The sequence below is a fragment of the Drosophila subpulchrella genome, unplaced genomic scaffold, assembly GCF_014743375.2.
Source record: "Drosophila subpulchrella strain 33 F10 #4 breed RU33 unplaced genomic scaffold, RU_Dsub_v1.1 Primary Assembly Seq37, whole genome shotgun sequence".
In the NCBI taxonomy this organism is placed as follows: Eukaryota; Metazoa; Arthropoda; class Insecta; order Diptera; family Drosophilidae; genus Drosophila; species Drosophila subpulchrella.
In genome coordinates, this window is record NW_023665590.1 from 1,225,919 (window position 1) to 1,241,912 (window position 15,994).

General features: G+C 39.8%; 1 protein-coding gene across 7 annotated transcripts in view; it reads right to left on the bottom strand.

Annotated features, from left to right (window-relative positions):
- The window catches only part of LOC119561792 (DEAD-box helicase Dbp80), a 140,464-nt gene that overhangs the window by 65,674 nt on the left and 58,796 nt on the right, over positions 1-15,994 (bottom strand). For 6 of the 7 annotated variants that reach the window (XM_037875272.1, XM_037875271.1, XM_037875276.1 and 3 more), the window contains one exon: positions 2,730-2,831. In XM_037875272.1, the coding sequence (XP_037731200.1) occupies positions 2,730-2,831 (102 nt within the window). Of the gene's footprint in view, positions 1-2,729; positions 2,832-15,867 lie in introns of those variants that run through there. The other variant, XM_037875277.1, reaches the window with a different exon arrangement.

Consider the following 15,994-nt stretch of genomic DNA (forward strand, 5'->3'; position numbering starts at 1 on the left):
ATTTAGGCGAGTCGACTTGAGTTGTATTCGTCCAATACGGAAGGCAAACTTATTTTTCCTTACCCCTTAACCATAGTAGGTTTATTTCTAAAAATTTTAAATTACTTTAAATAATTCACATTTTATTTACTTTTTATTTCTTAGGCTACTTTTGAATAATTTGGTATATTTGGTATTTCTTTAATTTTTGTTCAAATATATATCAAGTAAACGATAACAAGTCAAGTCGTCGGAAGCTGAGCCGTGAAAAACCAACAAGGAGCATGATAAAATCGTCGAGACGTTCGGGATTAGGAAATTAGGAATCTTCGAATCAAGACACAGGTAGCTGAACTCCTGAGGGCATCACACGGCTGAGTCATGGCTTTGTTTTCTACTCTTGTCACGACCAAGCCCTGGGATATCGCCTGGCGGGTCCGTCAGAGTTGAGCAATCGAGTCCTGCTACGAAGAACCGTAAGCTCGAGGGAAAGTATATAAACCCAGTTGCCTTGCCCAAGCTCAACTTTGGCGGATCCCGGCGCGGGCCCAGTTCGTCGAGTGGAAGTTGAGAAGGTCGCGGTTAGCCAGGAAGGAGGAGCGGTTAAACGATCAGTTGGTTTCAAGAAGCATTGTCCTGGTGAGCAATAGGGGCGAGCGGTCGACTGATTGTGGTTTCAAGAGACGTTGTCTTGGAAAACTTAGTGGTTTTACCGTTGAAGTCCAGAAACGGCAATAGCCCGAGACCCCGAAAGCTAGGACCACGTTACATCCCGCCATACGGCAAGCACAACCAGGTGTCCAGCGCAGGACATCGTCAGCAGTAAACGTCGCCGTCATACATACCCCGGCAGTTACAAAACATCCACCGGGCTACGCAGAAACGACACGGACAACGAGCAATAGGGTGAGGCTAGGGTGAAAGGTTCGTTTACACTAGGCGTAAAACGATGTGAACTGCTAGGCAGCTTCCTGGCGTACGCCTTGACTTTCAGCGCGAACTTAGCGAAGCAGGCTAACAGGCGAAAGTTGTTTCGGAAGGCGCAGCCCTGGAGAGCGCGGCACATGTTCACCCGAGTCCGAGAACAGTGGCGCTTCCCTAAGCCCGCACGGTCGGTCACTTTGCTCTCTCTTCGGATCAAATCAGCGAGCGAGCAAAGGCAACGGGACCTGGAGCATCTCAGGCCAGTCAACTCATCGGAAGGCAGAGACGACGGGTGCATCTGTAGCTACCATAGTCAACGCATACCCACATCAGGGCCATTCGAGCCACGACCCAACCACCTATAATCAGACCACCGAAATAAACCCACTGAAATCCTTGAATTCTGTGCTTTCTCACTGATCTACTATGCAGTCACGTCATATAAATTTAGTGCGACGAACACACAATTTACTGAGCTAGTCGCACGAATCTCGTAGCGAGCAGACCAATAAGATCAGTTCGTAATAGCACATAGAACTAATTTAAGTGACAGTGTTCATACAACTAGAAGGCTGATCCTCGCCGCTGAAAAGTGTATTGCATTCTATAAAATTGTAGGATACTGCACGAATTGGATATATATATATATAAATATACGTGCACCAAAGATACTGCTGCTACGCAAAATAAATTTTGTGGGACGAACCTACAATATCTTTGAGCTAGTCGCATCGTTTAAGCTGCACGTAGAACGGTCGAAAACAGTGTGCTACAACACAATTAAAAATAATAACAAGAAAAGACTGCTTCGATTTTTAAACTGTTTTAATTAATAAATAATTTTAACACGGATTACGTATAGAACAATATACTAATTTTTTATAAATATTGAAAATGCCGATTTGCAAAATAACCGCGTTTGAAATTTTTTTTTAAGTTTGGACTTTAAGTTTCTTGTAATCTGTTATGGAATTTTTTTAATCTGAAAGGTTGGCATAAATAAAAATTAACCAATTTTTTTTACACCATGTAATATAAATTTAAAAAAGGCATCGGCATTTCCTTGCTTCTGTCAAATGGATTAGTTTTGTATTAAACCCTATTTAAATGGTATAATATCGTTATAAAAATATGAACTCGTTTTGAGACCATAAAGAAAATGTCGATACGTCCCACAAGAATCACTCCTACATGATAAAGGTGTAACAGCCGACCCCTTAATGAAAGCTTCTAACAGCGCTGCTTTATAATCCGATGTTTGTATTTGTTGTCCGATCCGGCTTGTTCCAACTCATATACTAAGTGCAATAGAAATAAGACTTTTGGGAAGGTTTCATCCCGATAGCTTTAAGAGAGAGACTAGTTTGCGTGGAATCGGACAGAGAAACAGACGGACGGACATGGCGATATCGTCATCATGGCTCGTCTAGTGATGCTGATCAAGAATATATATACTTTATGGGGTCGAAAACTTCTCTTTTACTGCGATGCAAGCAATATGCAAACAATAAATGCAATGGTATAAAAACGTATTGCAAAAATAATTTGTTGATTTCTTTTTTGTGAACTAGGGGTCCAACTCTACCAGGGACTACCATTATCCGAAGAAGTCGCAACGCAAAAAATGGAAATTAAATGTAGTAATTTCGATTTAAGTTTTTAAGATCAATCACTTGGACAAATAAAAGGCAACAAATCGTATTTTGGGGTTAACATCTTTACAAATTCAGAATAAAGTACGAAATTATCTACCAATTAATTGTTTTTTTTTTTTCTGGGTGCCGGTGATCTTTGAATTGTATAGCAAGTAGTAAATATATTCTTACCTTATAATAGTAGGATCTGCAACAATTAGTCGAGCAAAGTCCATAACTTCTTTGTCATAAGTTGCGGAGAAAAATAACATTTGGCACTCAGGCCTCAACATTCTGAAACATAAAAATATGTTGCATGTATAATAGTATATAATAAATATATGAAATAATAAATAGTTTCTGAAAGTTTTAAGTGCTTAAGTGTCCAAATCTGGAATCTGCACTTTTAAATGAAATTAATTTCTTTAGGGTCTCAACAGTCTCTTGACAATTTCTCAATAAAAAAAGGAAGCTATCTTCGGCAAGCCGAAGTTTCTATACTCTTGCAGTTCGTTCCGTGGAAAATAAGAAATAAAGAAATAAGAAAATAAACTAATTCGAAGTTTAGTGCACTTTGGGGTCGCGTATGATTTAAATTATGGTTAGCAAGCGATCTCGAAATATTGGCGAAAGTCATTTTAATTTAAAGATTTTTAAATTCAAGCCGGTTTTGCTTCCAGTTGATCCTAATTTTTTTGTGAGAATTTGTTTTTATTATTGGTTTGATTAATTTACTGCAAAGGGTTCGCTTTTGTTTATTAGTTTAAAACTTGGGGATTACCTTTAATACGGCACATCCAAGAGGCAGCAACAACAGCGTTCCTATTCGGCGGGGACATAGCCGCCTTCGGGTCCGTGTTTACTGGTGGAATTGCATAATAGTAGCTGCTTTGAGCGAGTGCGTCAAAGCAAAGCGACTTGGAGCTCTGTGATTCAGCGGGCCACTACCCCAGCAGTCGTCAAGCAGCTCACCAACAACAAGTCAAGGGTCCTTATAGCCCTGAAGAAACTAAGGAGGTCATAAATTGCTTGTTTCCCAGGATTTATGACCAACAGCAAATAGTGAATTACAACTCCTTAAAAGACTTTGAGGAGGTGACTGGTGACGGAAATTCTGGCTGCAGTCAAAAAGGTGAAGATTAGGAAAGCTTCAGGCCCGGACCGCGTTCTAAACAAAGCACATAAACTGGCTTTGACGAATATTCCCTAACAGATGGAAGTCTCAGCGCCTTGTCCCTTTTTCCTTTTTCCCAAAGCCAGGCGACGGGTGACGTTTTTAAAGCACTATTCGGATTCAAAAAAGGCCAGATAGACTGTTGAAGACTATCGAAGGTGTGCGGTAGTTGGCACCAGGTGAAAAGGCGGCTCCAAAGAAAATTGACCGATTGTAACGCTGGATATAAAAAACGGCTTCACCACCGCACCTCGTTTGGATGGTCCAAAACTACTTTAGCATAAGTGTGCTGCTCATTTATGTCCTACATGGACAGGGATCTGTCACAATTCGACGGAGTTTTACAAAAAAAAAACTTGAAAGCATTTATTTTGCTCTTTATGCCTTTTTGAGCTGTCATGCTGCTATCTAGGTATTCGTTTACTGTGAATGACTTAGCGAAAATGCTGCACAATCTGCCATTTTTCCTGCAGGAGTGATTTGAAACCGTTTAATCGTCTATCGAAATATATTCAGTGCGCAATTCGAGACTAAAGTCATCTGAGAAAATTTCATGGTCTATCTGGACATCTTTAATATGATTGCGACACAAGCCGTTAATAAGGCAATAGTCGATCGTAGGCCTCTAACTGAGGTAATATTTCCACTGGGGTCCCTTTTCGTTTTGCCATTTACCGCTGTGAAGCTATTGTCCTCGCACAATTCAATTATTTGTTTACATTTTGAGCTTTCCCTCTAGTGCCGTCCTTACTGCTGGTTCCCACGATAAAGGGAACTATACTATAACTTATTTGGAAAATAATTTTCATATTTCTAAATGTTTTGTTCCACGAACGTTTTTTAGAGGAGATAAAATTGAAATTAATTTATTAGCTTAAAGAATGGAGTGTCTATACGCTTATTATTTGAAGTCGACTAGTGTTGGCTCGCCCTTGCAAGCAAGCTGTTGTTCCACGTTGAAACTTATCCACTCCCGCCTACTCACATTGAGTAATTTTTCATGAATACCTTATTGGTGAAGCGGATGTCAACTCTTCTTTTATTTACAGCAGGGCCAGTTTATGTTTTTGCTGTGTTTCTTGTCCCTTTCGATATTAATAGGAGTTCCAGTCAGTTTCTTTCCAGCAAAAAAGTTTTCAGTACAACTACCGACTGGATTAATAGGCGCATCACAAAATTTTCTTTCTCGCAATTGTTCCAGCTGGCAGTACAAGACTGCGGTTACTAGCAGTTGGATAATTTTTAAGTCCTATTGGTTAAGAGTCGCACTTGTCATTTCTGAGGTCCATGGGCAGGTAATTCGTTTCTTTTAAGTCCTTCCCAGCAGTCGCCACTAGAACGCGGTCGCCCCGGGTAAATACTTCAGTGAAAACGCAAGAAAATCACATATTGTACTGCTGCTTTAAATAGTTAACCCCCCAAATCCAGCAAAGAATAATATTTTTAATAACATTATTTACTTTAACCTTAAAGTTATATAATTTGTACTTCTGAGATAACTCTGCCACAACACGACAGTGGTGCCACCATTTGACAAAGGCGGCATGTTTTCATTAATTTCTCAATAATTTTCAACTATTTTAACTATTATACTAGCGCTCTATGTACACTGTACACTGTACAGTTCTATAAATAATTACATAAATGTGGTATTTTCTAAATCAAGCAAGCTGGTACCACGGTCAGGACAGACGGTTTTACGGTCGGTTTCATAACTACTTTTCACAAAACTGTTTAAAAAATGCATAATAATATACAAAAAAATTCGACGTACAAAAATGGTAGAAGAGTTGACATATCATCTTCCAACTCCGCCATATTATAGTCGTTGACGTCGACATCAGTCCTCCAGAACTACCAGGTCGTAGTTGGTATCAAGATTCGTCTCCCAACGATACATCGTTCTAGGCGGACTCAGCATTCACCAATATCGGACATAACCTCGATCTTCACATCGCATGTTCGCAGCCCTTATCTACCAACCGCATCACAGGCCTGCGAACCAAAACTTTCGACTACATATAGTCGTCTCTCTCGCACTCTCACACGTGTATCTATGCATGCTGTCCACAGTTTTGCCAGATCAACCCATATACAGCACCTAAACATAACTGGAACGTGGCACTTGCAACATGCCTACCATCGAGCAACTTGAAGCGCAGCGTGTGGATGACCACAGGAACCTTTCTAGAATAAGCCAGTTAGTGAATCCCAGTATCAACCTATCTCAGTTGGATTTGACATGTCGTTTGTCGATTCTGGACTTTATACACGCGCTATACATAAAAAAAACAGATGATAGATCATGGCAGAATCGCAGCGTGACTCCCGTCGCGAAATAGAGGAGCTTTTTATCCACACCAAAGTCTCTATTCAGGACCACCTTGGACCAGACGCAAAAAGCACCACCAACGGGCAACAGTTGCGCAGCCTTCTACAACTCAACACTCACACTCGCACTGATACTCGTTCGGACTGTCTTACTCGTCACGGCATTGGTACTGGTGAAGGATGCAGCTGGATGCTACAAGGTAGGGCGAGCCCAATTCATGTTCCCAGATGAACTTCATTTCGGAAGAGTTGCAATTGCCTTAAAACAAGCGCACAACGGAGATTCGTAGCATTCGTGTAAAACACAAACACAGATCAAACATCATATAGCTACCACCAAAGCCAAGACAAAGCGATTTTGAGCTGATGAAAAATTAAATTAAATTAAAAATAGGAACGGAACCCTTTTTCCAACCCATTTTCGGAACCCATTTCTACATTCAGCACCATTGCGTGCTCAAGCCCAGCAGCACATCAGCAAAAGTGAGAGTAGTCTTCGACGCATCTTGTCAGACAGCACGGCAGTATTAAAAGGCTCACCCTTGAAGAGCTGTCTAATACAACTGCAGACGTCGATGCCTCCACTATCGTCCTGGACCTTTTCCAGTTGGGTGACGCATTACCGGAACCTCCAATGGCCAACGACTATCACGACAGGCTGGATCGGTGGCAAAGGGTCACCGCTATTAGGCAGCGCATATTGAGTCGTCGGAGATCCGAATATATTAATGAGCTACAAACCCGCTCAAAATGGACGAAGACAACACCAAACCTAGGTGACTACAACATATTCATAGTCCATGAGGCTAACCTTCCTCCACAACGGTGGCTAATTGGCCGCATTGGTCGCCAACATACGCACTGCGTATTAGTATTACTATTAAACTCTAGAAAGTCAATCGCGTACTTTCAAGATAGGCGGAATGTTGTGTCAAAACCCACTTGCCTCTTGTAAACAATTAGTTGTATTTGAACTCTTGAGCCAATTCTCACAAACCGACACAAAAAGTGATGCTGCCAATTTGAACATGAGCATGGGATGCACGAGAAAAGGAAGAATAAGGTTAAATTTTTTACTCAAAAGGTAACCTTTGCAAGATAAAGATAAATACAATCCCTAAGCAATTAAAGATCCTCCTGAAAACTAACACCGCCTGAATTTAAACCATATTCAAGGAAAAGCCTTTGTGTTCACATATTAACTAGCCGGCCTTCTATTTATTTAGCAAGTGCATATGGACGATAGGGTGGCTCAATTTGGTGGACTTTAAACCGCTAGGGGTAACCATATCTATCGACAATTCTATTGCCATATAATATTTTACATTATACCCGAACATTGGGGGAGTGTAGGATAAGGTGACAAACTCGTCAAATACTCCAAATAATTCTAGTCGTTTTCTCTTATAGTGCTGGCAATGTATTTACAATAGTATTATTAAGAGTCTGCGTAACTCGCTCGTTAGATAATTTTGACTAAAAATGTGGAGCAAAAATTTTAAAAACCTATTCAATTTATATCAGCAGTGCCAGCGCCAGATAAATATATTCGAGTATCAATAGAACCTTTAGCAACAGTTCTATGTACTTTTTGTTTTTTTCTTTTCCGCCTTATGAAAGTGGCATCATCATATTTTTAATAGTACCTTATAGATTATCTTGATAAACATTGTAGGGTATGAAGATTTAATTTTTTGGGTATTTGCTGACATAATAACATTTATTGTTTCTTTTCTACAGCCGACAACTAAAGAAACAATTATTTTATATTGATTTTTGTGAACTAGAAATTGAACAACTTAATTTCTTCAATTAAAACCAATAACTGACATTTTTTAAGTGCACAGTTAAACTTGTTCTAAATTATTGCACATTTTCAAACTTGAAGAAAAAAAATTTCACATCTGCATAGAGTTTTAGTGTGTATTTATTAGTTCGTCACCTCACCCTACAACTTTTAAAAGTGAAAACAATATTGACCTACCCCAAGACCGGTAGTATTTAATTCCGATGGAATTCCACCGAACTTTTACAGGATTATGATCAACAGATGTCAGCAGCTTTCTGCTTTTAAACTTTTATAGTATAATATAATAATAAACTTTTTTAATAATTAATTATAAAATAATAATTTTTAAAAAAGTGAGTTTCAACCAAGAAAGGAAGCCAAATTTGGCACGCCTAAGTTTCTATACCCTTGCAGGTCATCCCCGTGGGAGCGTTGTATGTGCAAAGCTTTCCGATTTTAAAAAAACTAAAAACTAATTACAGAAATAATTAGATAATGCTCAATTTCAAATTACTACCGTATATGTTTGCCGAAAACGAAATATCATTGGCATGGCATCGACTATAGTTGTTCTCTCTTGTTAATATTTCAGAATTACGTCTTAAATTTAATAAAAATCAGACTTTTATATTATATAGCTACCATAGAAAAGATCTGAAAATTAATGTTTGTTTGAAAAAATCCTTCAAACGCGGATCCACGAGAGGATTTGAGAAAAAAAGAGAATCGAATAAAGAGATCAGATTCGATTAAAACCCGCTCCGCGTTGTGATGCTTATGCAATTTTTCAAGTTTAATTTGGCAATAAGTTTAGATTTTAACTAATTAAAGCCTTTCAAACAGTCATTCCTGGCACAGATTTAGAAAAATGTGATGCTAGATAAGCACAAGATAATGTCCAGTTGCTGGCATTTTATATTCTTTTAGCTTACACCGGCTAGAGAACTTAACTTACTTTTGTTATTTTTCAATAATTATTTTTTTTAAAAGGCGCAGTTAAAAAGCACGATAACCGATTAAGTTTAGACTCGTTTTATAGTATACAGTATTTATACCTATTCCCGCATATGAAAGAAACGCAAAGCATTTTAAATAATTATTGTCAAAAAACATTAAGTTTATATTAAAGACGTTAGCTGTTTTTAGTGTCATATAGTTTAAAATTAAGGGAGAGGACAAATACTGATTACTTATTTTTAGACTTTACAGTCCATTTTTTCATTTCGTTTCTAACTTTGGTTTGCTCTATAACCGACCAAAATTAAGAGGATTAAAAAAACTGTTAACCCGTTACTCTTCGAGTAAAAGGGTATATTGTATTCGAGAAAAAGTATGTAACAGGTAGAATAAGTGTTTTCGACCAAACAAAGTATATATATTCTTGATCAGGCCAGTAGCCGAGTCGGTCTTGCCATGTCTTTCTGACAGTTTGTCTGTCCGTCCATGTGAACAGATTTTGATTCCTTAGCTTCGAATGAAAAACAAGTTTGTTACGCGAATATGCCACGCATCGCTCTATTTGCTGCTTGTATGTATATATTCATTTTGAAAAAGAAAGCTACCGCAAAGGAGCAAAGGTCTTGCCCGTCGCCTTCGAAATGTGGTTGCTCCACGACACTGTTTTGTTAAATACAAGGTGAGTTCCAAAGTAAACAGGACTTTTTAAATCTAGCGCCCTCTAGTGCCGCCATCTATATGTCAACTGGTGCGTTAGAATCTGCTATCGCTTATCGACTTCCAGTAAAAATTTCATGACATTTCATCTATTGGAAGTGAGGTTATTGCGTTTTAAGTGTCAGTATGTTTTTGTCATCGGTGCGAAAATGAGCTTCGAACAAAGAGCCAACATTAAATGTTGTTTTAAAATTGGTAAAACTTTTACCGAAACGTTTCAATTAATGAAACAAGTTTATGGCGATGATTGCCTATCCCGTAGCAGAGTGCACGAGTGGTTTCAACGTTTTCAAAGTGGTCGTGAGGACATAAATGACGATGAACATGTGGGCCAACCAAAATCCGTGATCACCGAAAATGTGCGTGAATTCATAAAAAATCTGCCGAAATCATCATTGAAATTCATGGAAATAGAATTGAACATCTCCAAAACATCGATTTATCCCATTTTGACCGAACATTTGGGTTTACAAAAGGTGTGTGCACGGTTTGTTCCGCACAAATTGACTGCCGTCCGAAAATTGCTCAGAATTCAACATTCGAAGGACATCATTAAAGAGGCAAAAAAAGACCCGAACTTCCTCCTTTACAAGATTGTGACTGGTGACGAAACGTGGTGTTTTCAATATGATCCCGAAACGAAACGCCAGAATGCTGAATGGAAGGCGCCGGACGAGCCGAATCCCAAAAAATCGCGCCTGGAGAAGTCAAAAGTGAAGACAATGCTGATTTGTTTTTATGATTCCAAGGGTATTGTCCACAAAGAATTTGTTCCACCCGGCCAAAACGTTAATGCGGTATTCTACCTTGGAGTTTTGAAGCGTTTGGTGCGCCGTATTCGACGTGTTCGGCCCGAATATCGCGAAGATGGAAGTTGACGTTTGTTGCTCGATAATGCCCCGTCTCATCGATCGACGCTTGTGCCCGACTATTTGACCACAAATCACATTTTAACTATCAACCACTCCCCGTATTCACCTGATATGGCACCGTGCGACTTCTACCTTTTCGGAAAAATGCATTTGCCGATGAAAGGAAAGCGTTTTGCAGACGTAAAGGCCATTCAAAAGGCTTGCACCGGCATACTGGCGGCCATACCGGGCAACGAGCTAAAACTCACGTTCGACATGCTTTTGGACCGTGCAAAACGCTGTTTTAAAGCAGAAGGAGACTATTTTGAATAAAATAAATTGATTTTGCCAAAAAATATATTTGTTCTGTCTTTTTTTTTTTACTTTGGAACTCACCTTGTATTACGACCAAATTATTTGCTTGGAAACAATATTCTACTTTGGTTTCATGCAATTTCCGATTGTTGTGAAAGAAGGCTTCGATTGGATTTTTATATATAACAATGCATTTTTTATTTTGATGGGTTTGTACAAAAAGCATTTTCCGTTGCCCAGATACTAATTTTACATAGCTCTTCATTACAGTCAACAAAACACTCATTAATTTTTAACACATTTATATTACATTTAGACAAAACATTTGGGAGGTCATTTAAATACACTGAAGAAAGCAGAGGTCCTAAGAATGAAAAGAATTAGAGGGTTGGCAACATCAAAAGCCTTACTTTGATCTAAAAGAGTTAAAAATGTTACCTTGCTGTCGATAGGCTGTACTCTGATGTCTTCTCCAACATTTAGTATAGCAGTCGTGCAACTTCTCTTTCTCTATATCAAGTCAAAAAAGTCTTTTATTTGAAAGGCTATAAAAGTCTCGAACGCTTTTCCAAAAAACGTGTAACGAACTGATTTTTATGGTCTGCTCGCTACGAGATTCGTGCGGCTAGCTCAGTTATTGTGTGTTCGTCCCACCAAATTTATATTAACGTGACCGCCCAGTAGCTCAGTGAGAAAGCACAGAATTCACGGGTTCGTATTGGGTTTATTGTGGGTATATTATTACAAGTGTCTTAGTCGCTTGGTTGGCCTTGACTCGTTGCTTGTGACCCTCGGTACGTCCGATGGTCCTGATTGACTTGACGACCTCTCGCCTTTGAAGACTCGGTGCTCCAGTCCTGTAGCTCTCTGAAGATACTCGCAGCTCCCTGAAGATCCTCGCAGCTCCCTGAAGATACTCGCAGCTCCCTGAAGACGCTCGCTGCTCCCTGAAGACGCTCGCTCGCTGATCGCTTCGCACGCGTGACTTGGTGACTGCTGGTAACGACTCGGACTCGCGAGGGGGTCAGCCGTACGGGCTTAGGGAAGCGTCACCGTTCTCAGACTAGGGTGAACAGAAGCTGCGCTCTCCAGGATCGCTCCTTTCGACACACCGCCGCCTGTCCCTTGCTCTGTCCCGGATGGTCCCACTGGGGTTTCTGCTCAGCCCGCGCGGACAGTCAAGGCGGTAACGCCAGGAAGCTGCCTCGCGCTTTACTTCGCTTCCACGCCTAGTGTAAACGAACGTTCCACCCTAGCCTCACCCTTTGCTTTTGGTCCTGGACGTTTCCGCGTGGCTTTTGGTACTCGGGGTTCGGGCACGCCGCTCCGGGACCTCGCAAGTCGAATCTGTAGGGCTCTCCTGGACAATTCCACTCGAGACCGTACCGATCGACCGCTCTCCCTTCTGGCTTGTTATATTCGGGGTTCGGGCACGTCGCTCCGGGACCTCGCAAGTCCAATCTGTAGGGCTCTCCTGGACAATTCCACTCGAGACCGTACCGATCGACCGCTCTCCCTTCTGGCTGGTTATACTCTCTCCAGGCGTAACGCCAGGACTTTGTGGATAAAGTTAAACGACCGCCTTGACCTAGCCGTGTGACGCCCTCTGGATCTCAGCTACCTGCGTCTCAATTCGGAGATTCCTGGTATCCCAATCCCGAACGTCTCGACGTAGCAATCTTGCTCCTTGTAGGCTCCCACGGCGTTGTTTCCCTGGCGACTCGACTTGCTGTTGCTCCCTTGTAGATTATCGGGTTGTTTGATTGTTCACTTTGGTATCTGACTGATCTTGACGGTTTGACTCCTTGTGATCGACTGATGCAACTGCCAGCGCTCTGCGGCCTTATATAGGGCCTCCGGGAACCGTTATTTCCCTTTTGCGCACGGCCCGCTGGATCTCTCCACTCTGGGTCCAAAGTCCGTGCCTCCTGGATGACCCACTTGTCGTTCCCGTACCGCTTCCAATCGATGCTCCGCCCACTGCTGCCATCCCGCTGATTCCCGTGATGCTTGTGGCACGCCTGTGTGCCGCTCCACCGCCGAGATGTGGCACTTCCTCTCCCGGTCCAAAGTTCACGGGAGAGTCCAAAGTCCGATGGAGTCCCGTTACCCGCTTTTGCACACGGCACTCTTGCCTTGCCCGCGAAGTCTCCACTCTCTCTCGATCTCCATCCTCGGTCTCCAAACTCTCTCGCTCTCCTTCGTTGGTCTCCAAACTCTCTCGCTCTCCTTCGTTGGTCTCCAAACTCTCTCGCTCTCCTCGCCGCGCCGTCACTACGCGAATTCGCCGCGTATCTGGCAAGCGGCCGGCCATCTGCTGCTGTTTCTATTTGTGGGGAGTTATTCAACTCCTCACAAACGGAAGAATTGAGATATATCTGAACTTGACATTTGGCAACAACAATAAACAAAGGAAGAATCTTGGCTTTCGTCCACATTTCAGGAAAAGATGTTGTGAAAACTGTTTTGAAAATATGTGTAATATGGTTTAGAAAGTACGGAAGGATTGGTTAGATAAAACAAACACAAATTATTTAGACCATTTGCACTTGACTTGACTTTATGGATGCGATCCACGCATTCACGTTTATTATCACAGTTCAGTTCAGTAGTTAGGTACATCGGTTACTAAAAATTCGTAATTTAATTGATTTACGTCTTAAGTCTTTATAGATATCTTGAAGATCGCTTGCTTGTATCTTTTCCACCGCTTTATCTTTTTACTTCAAAAGTTTTTTAATATGTTTTGTATACCAGGTTTCCACCGAAGGTTTGAATTTTATAGTTTTAAGTTGAACATGATTTTCAAAAAGGGTGGAATAATATCCACTTAAAACATTAAGCTAAGTGTCTGCTGTTGTCATAGTTTCATTTATCATATCTAAGTAGTTAATATTCTTGTAGTCCCTATAAGTAATGTGGTGAGCGTCTTGATCATTTGAAAATGCAAGTATGTCATATATGTAAAGAATATTTGTATACATATGTCTGGCTAAAGCTCTCATTGGAATGTGGTCGTAAAGTACAATTTTTGAGTTGTTACTTACTTAAAAAACGTCTAGTAGGGCATTGCCCGTAGTTGAAGTGTGTGGCAAATGTTTTATAAACAATATGCATCTCAAAGGATAACATTTTCTCGAGGTGAAAATTGGGATATAATACCTATAAGGTGGTCATAGTTAACCTACGATTTTGTCTGTAGATTAGACTCGAGTTTTTTGCTAAAATTTAATATTTAATATAAGCCTGCAATAAAGGCATATAAAACAAGAAATCTTATAAGAAGCTCATTTTTTATAGTTAAACAGAACCAATTGACACTAACATTACACAAAAAGAAAGAGTTAAAATACAATTTCTAAATTAAAAATTCAAGTAAAATTATTCAGCGGATTCGTTGGTTAAACCGGGTGATTAGAGACGATCGAAATCGGAGCCTCTGATTTTAGGCCTATTAGTGATAAGCTCAGTAGTCTCTTGTGATTGCAACAACTAACTTTTAAATATGAAAGGCGTGGGAACTTCTATTATGTTGACCCCAGTTGTATAATCATGACTGTCTTTTTTTGATTAAAAGTCCCTTTAAAAAATCCTAAAATTATTTTGAGTGTGGAATTTAAGGACAAAAAGTGTCTCTTGTTAAATGTTTTCACAAACTAACAAATTATAATTGCGGTTCAAAAAGCAAAAAAAATGTTTTTTCAAACTTTAACCTCCCAAACATACTTTAAATTTTCGATTGAAAGCGAACACGATTTTCTAGCATCCATCGAGGTAAATAAATAAAGGTCCAGTTCTGTAACACATTGTTATTAATACCCATGTAAAGTCAAAAATTGTTTAAGTCCGACCGTTTATTCTCACACTCACGACCGAAATATTTCAAAGTTGCAACCCGGGTTGCGTTAGAGCCCGGCTAGGCCACGCTGTCTCCCGAAATTGATATAAGAACAAGTTAATCTTAATTTAATAACGTTTGTTCGGAATTTAAGAAAAAATTTTCTTATATGAAGAACAAAATGTAAAAACGAACCGAAACGTTCTTAAATTAAGAATTTTGTTCTTAAATTTAGACTTTTGCTCGCAAAACACATTAACTTTAGGTGAATCCATTTCAAGTAATTAAAAATTGCCTAATTTAGCAATAAAATAATTTTGGACAATCTCTAAATTGCTAAGCGATTTCAGATTTTCCTGGCGAAGTTAACTATTTTTTTCTTATTTCTCACAGACATTGTCGCGATTGTCGCGCAATTGTGATTGGCAACTATCACCGTCTTCGAAAGTGTGTGCAACGTTTTCAAGTTCTTCTTTACTAGGTAGACCTCAGCGACGCCTATACCTGTATTAAGGACTCAACTTCCCCCTTCGGTTACTATGATTTTGTAAGTGGTAATGTTAATAGTATTATTTTCGCGCAACGCAATAACTTTGATCTGTTGTTGCCGAGGAGTAGCAGGATCACACGCTATATTTTTCCGGAAAGTTTTCGTGCCATTTGGTGTGAAGGTCTACCACTGCTATTCATTATTATCTCTCTCATCAAATAAGAGCGAGCTTACGACAAAAAGATACATTCCACGGAACACGTAGAACACCTAGCTACGCATATATAAGCAACCGGACGGAGAAACAAAAGTCATACAAGTATTGCACATTCCCTCAGACATCATATTGCAGCCACTGCTGTTGTTGTGGCTACATACTAATGTGGGCTAAAAGTAAGGTGAATTTGTTTGTAAAATAAAATATCTTTATTTAGTTTTCTTAATCATTTTCATCCCCTTTAAAGTAATCCCCTCCCGATAAAATATACTTATGACAACGTTTTTTCCAATCCTCGAATCATGCCAAATAATCCCTTTCCGGAAAACCTGGCAGCACTGAAGATTTGCGCGTACAAAAACAACAGCACAAAACAGCACTTTAGCTTTGACGGACAACGCACAAAAAAAAATAGAAATCACAAAAACAAAATTAAGAATATGAATTAATTAAGAAAATGAAAGTATGTGGGGGAGCGGGAGCGTAGTGCAGTTAATGTGCACGCAGAAACAACAACACAAAACACCACAGTAGGTTCGACAAACAACACACAAAGGAAAGCAATTGAAATTACAAAAACAAAAACAGAACATAAAATTCAAATTGCACATGGATTTACTAAGATTTTTCACAGAATGGTATAAACTCACTCGCGATGCGGACGAAATAGTGAGCCTAATCAATTAAGGGACCAAATATTAAAAGTTTTGATATAAACCGCCTTAGGGAAACCCAAAAACAAATAATGCAAGATTTCGACTTTGTTGATCGTATGACC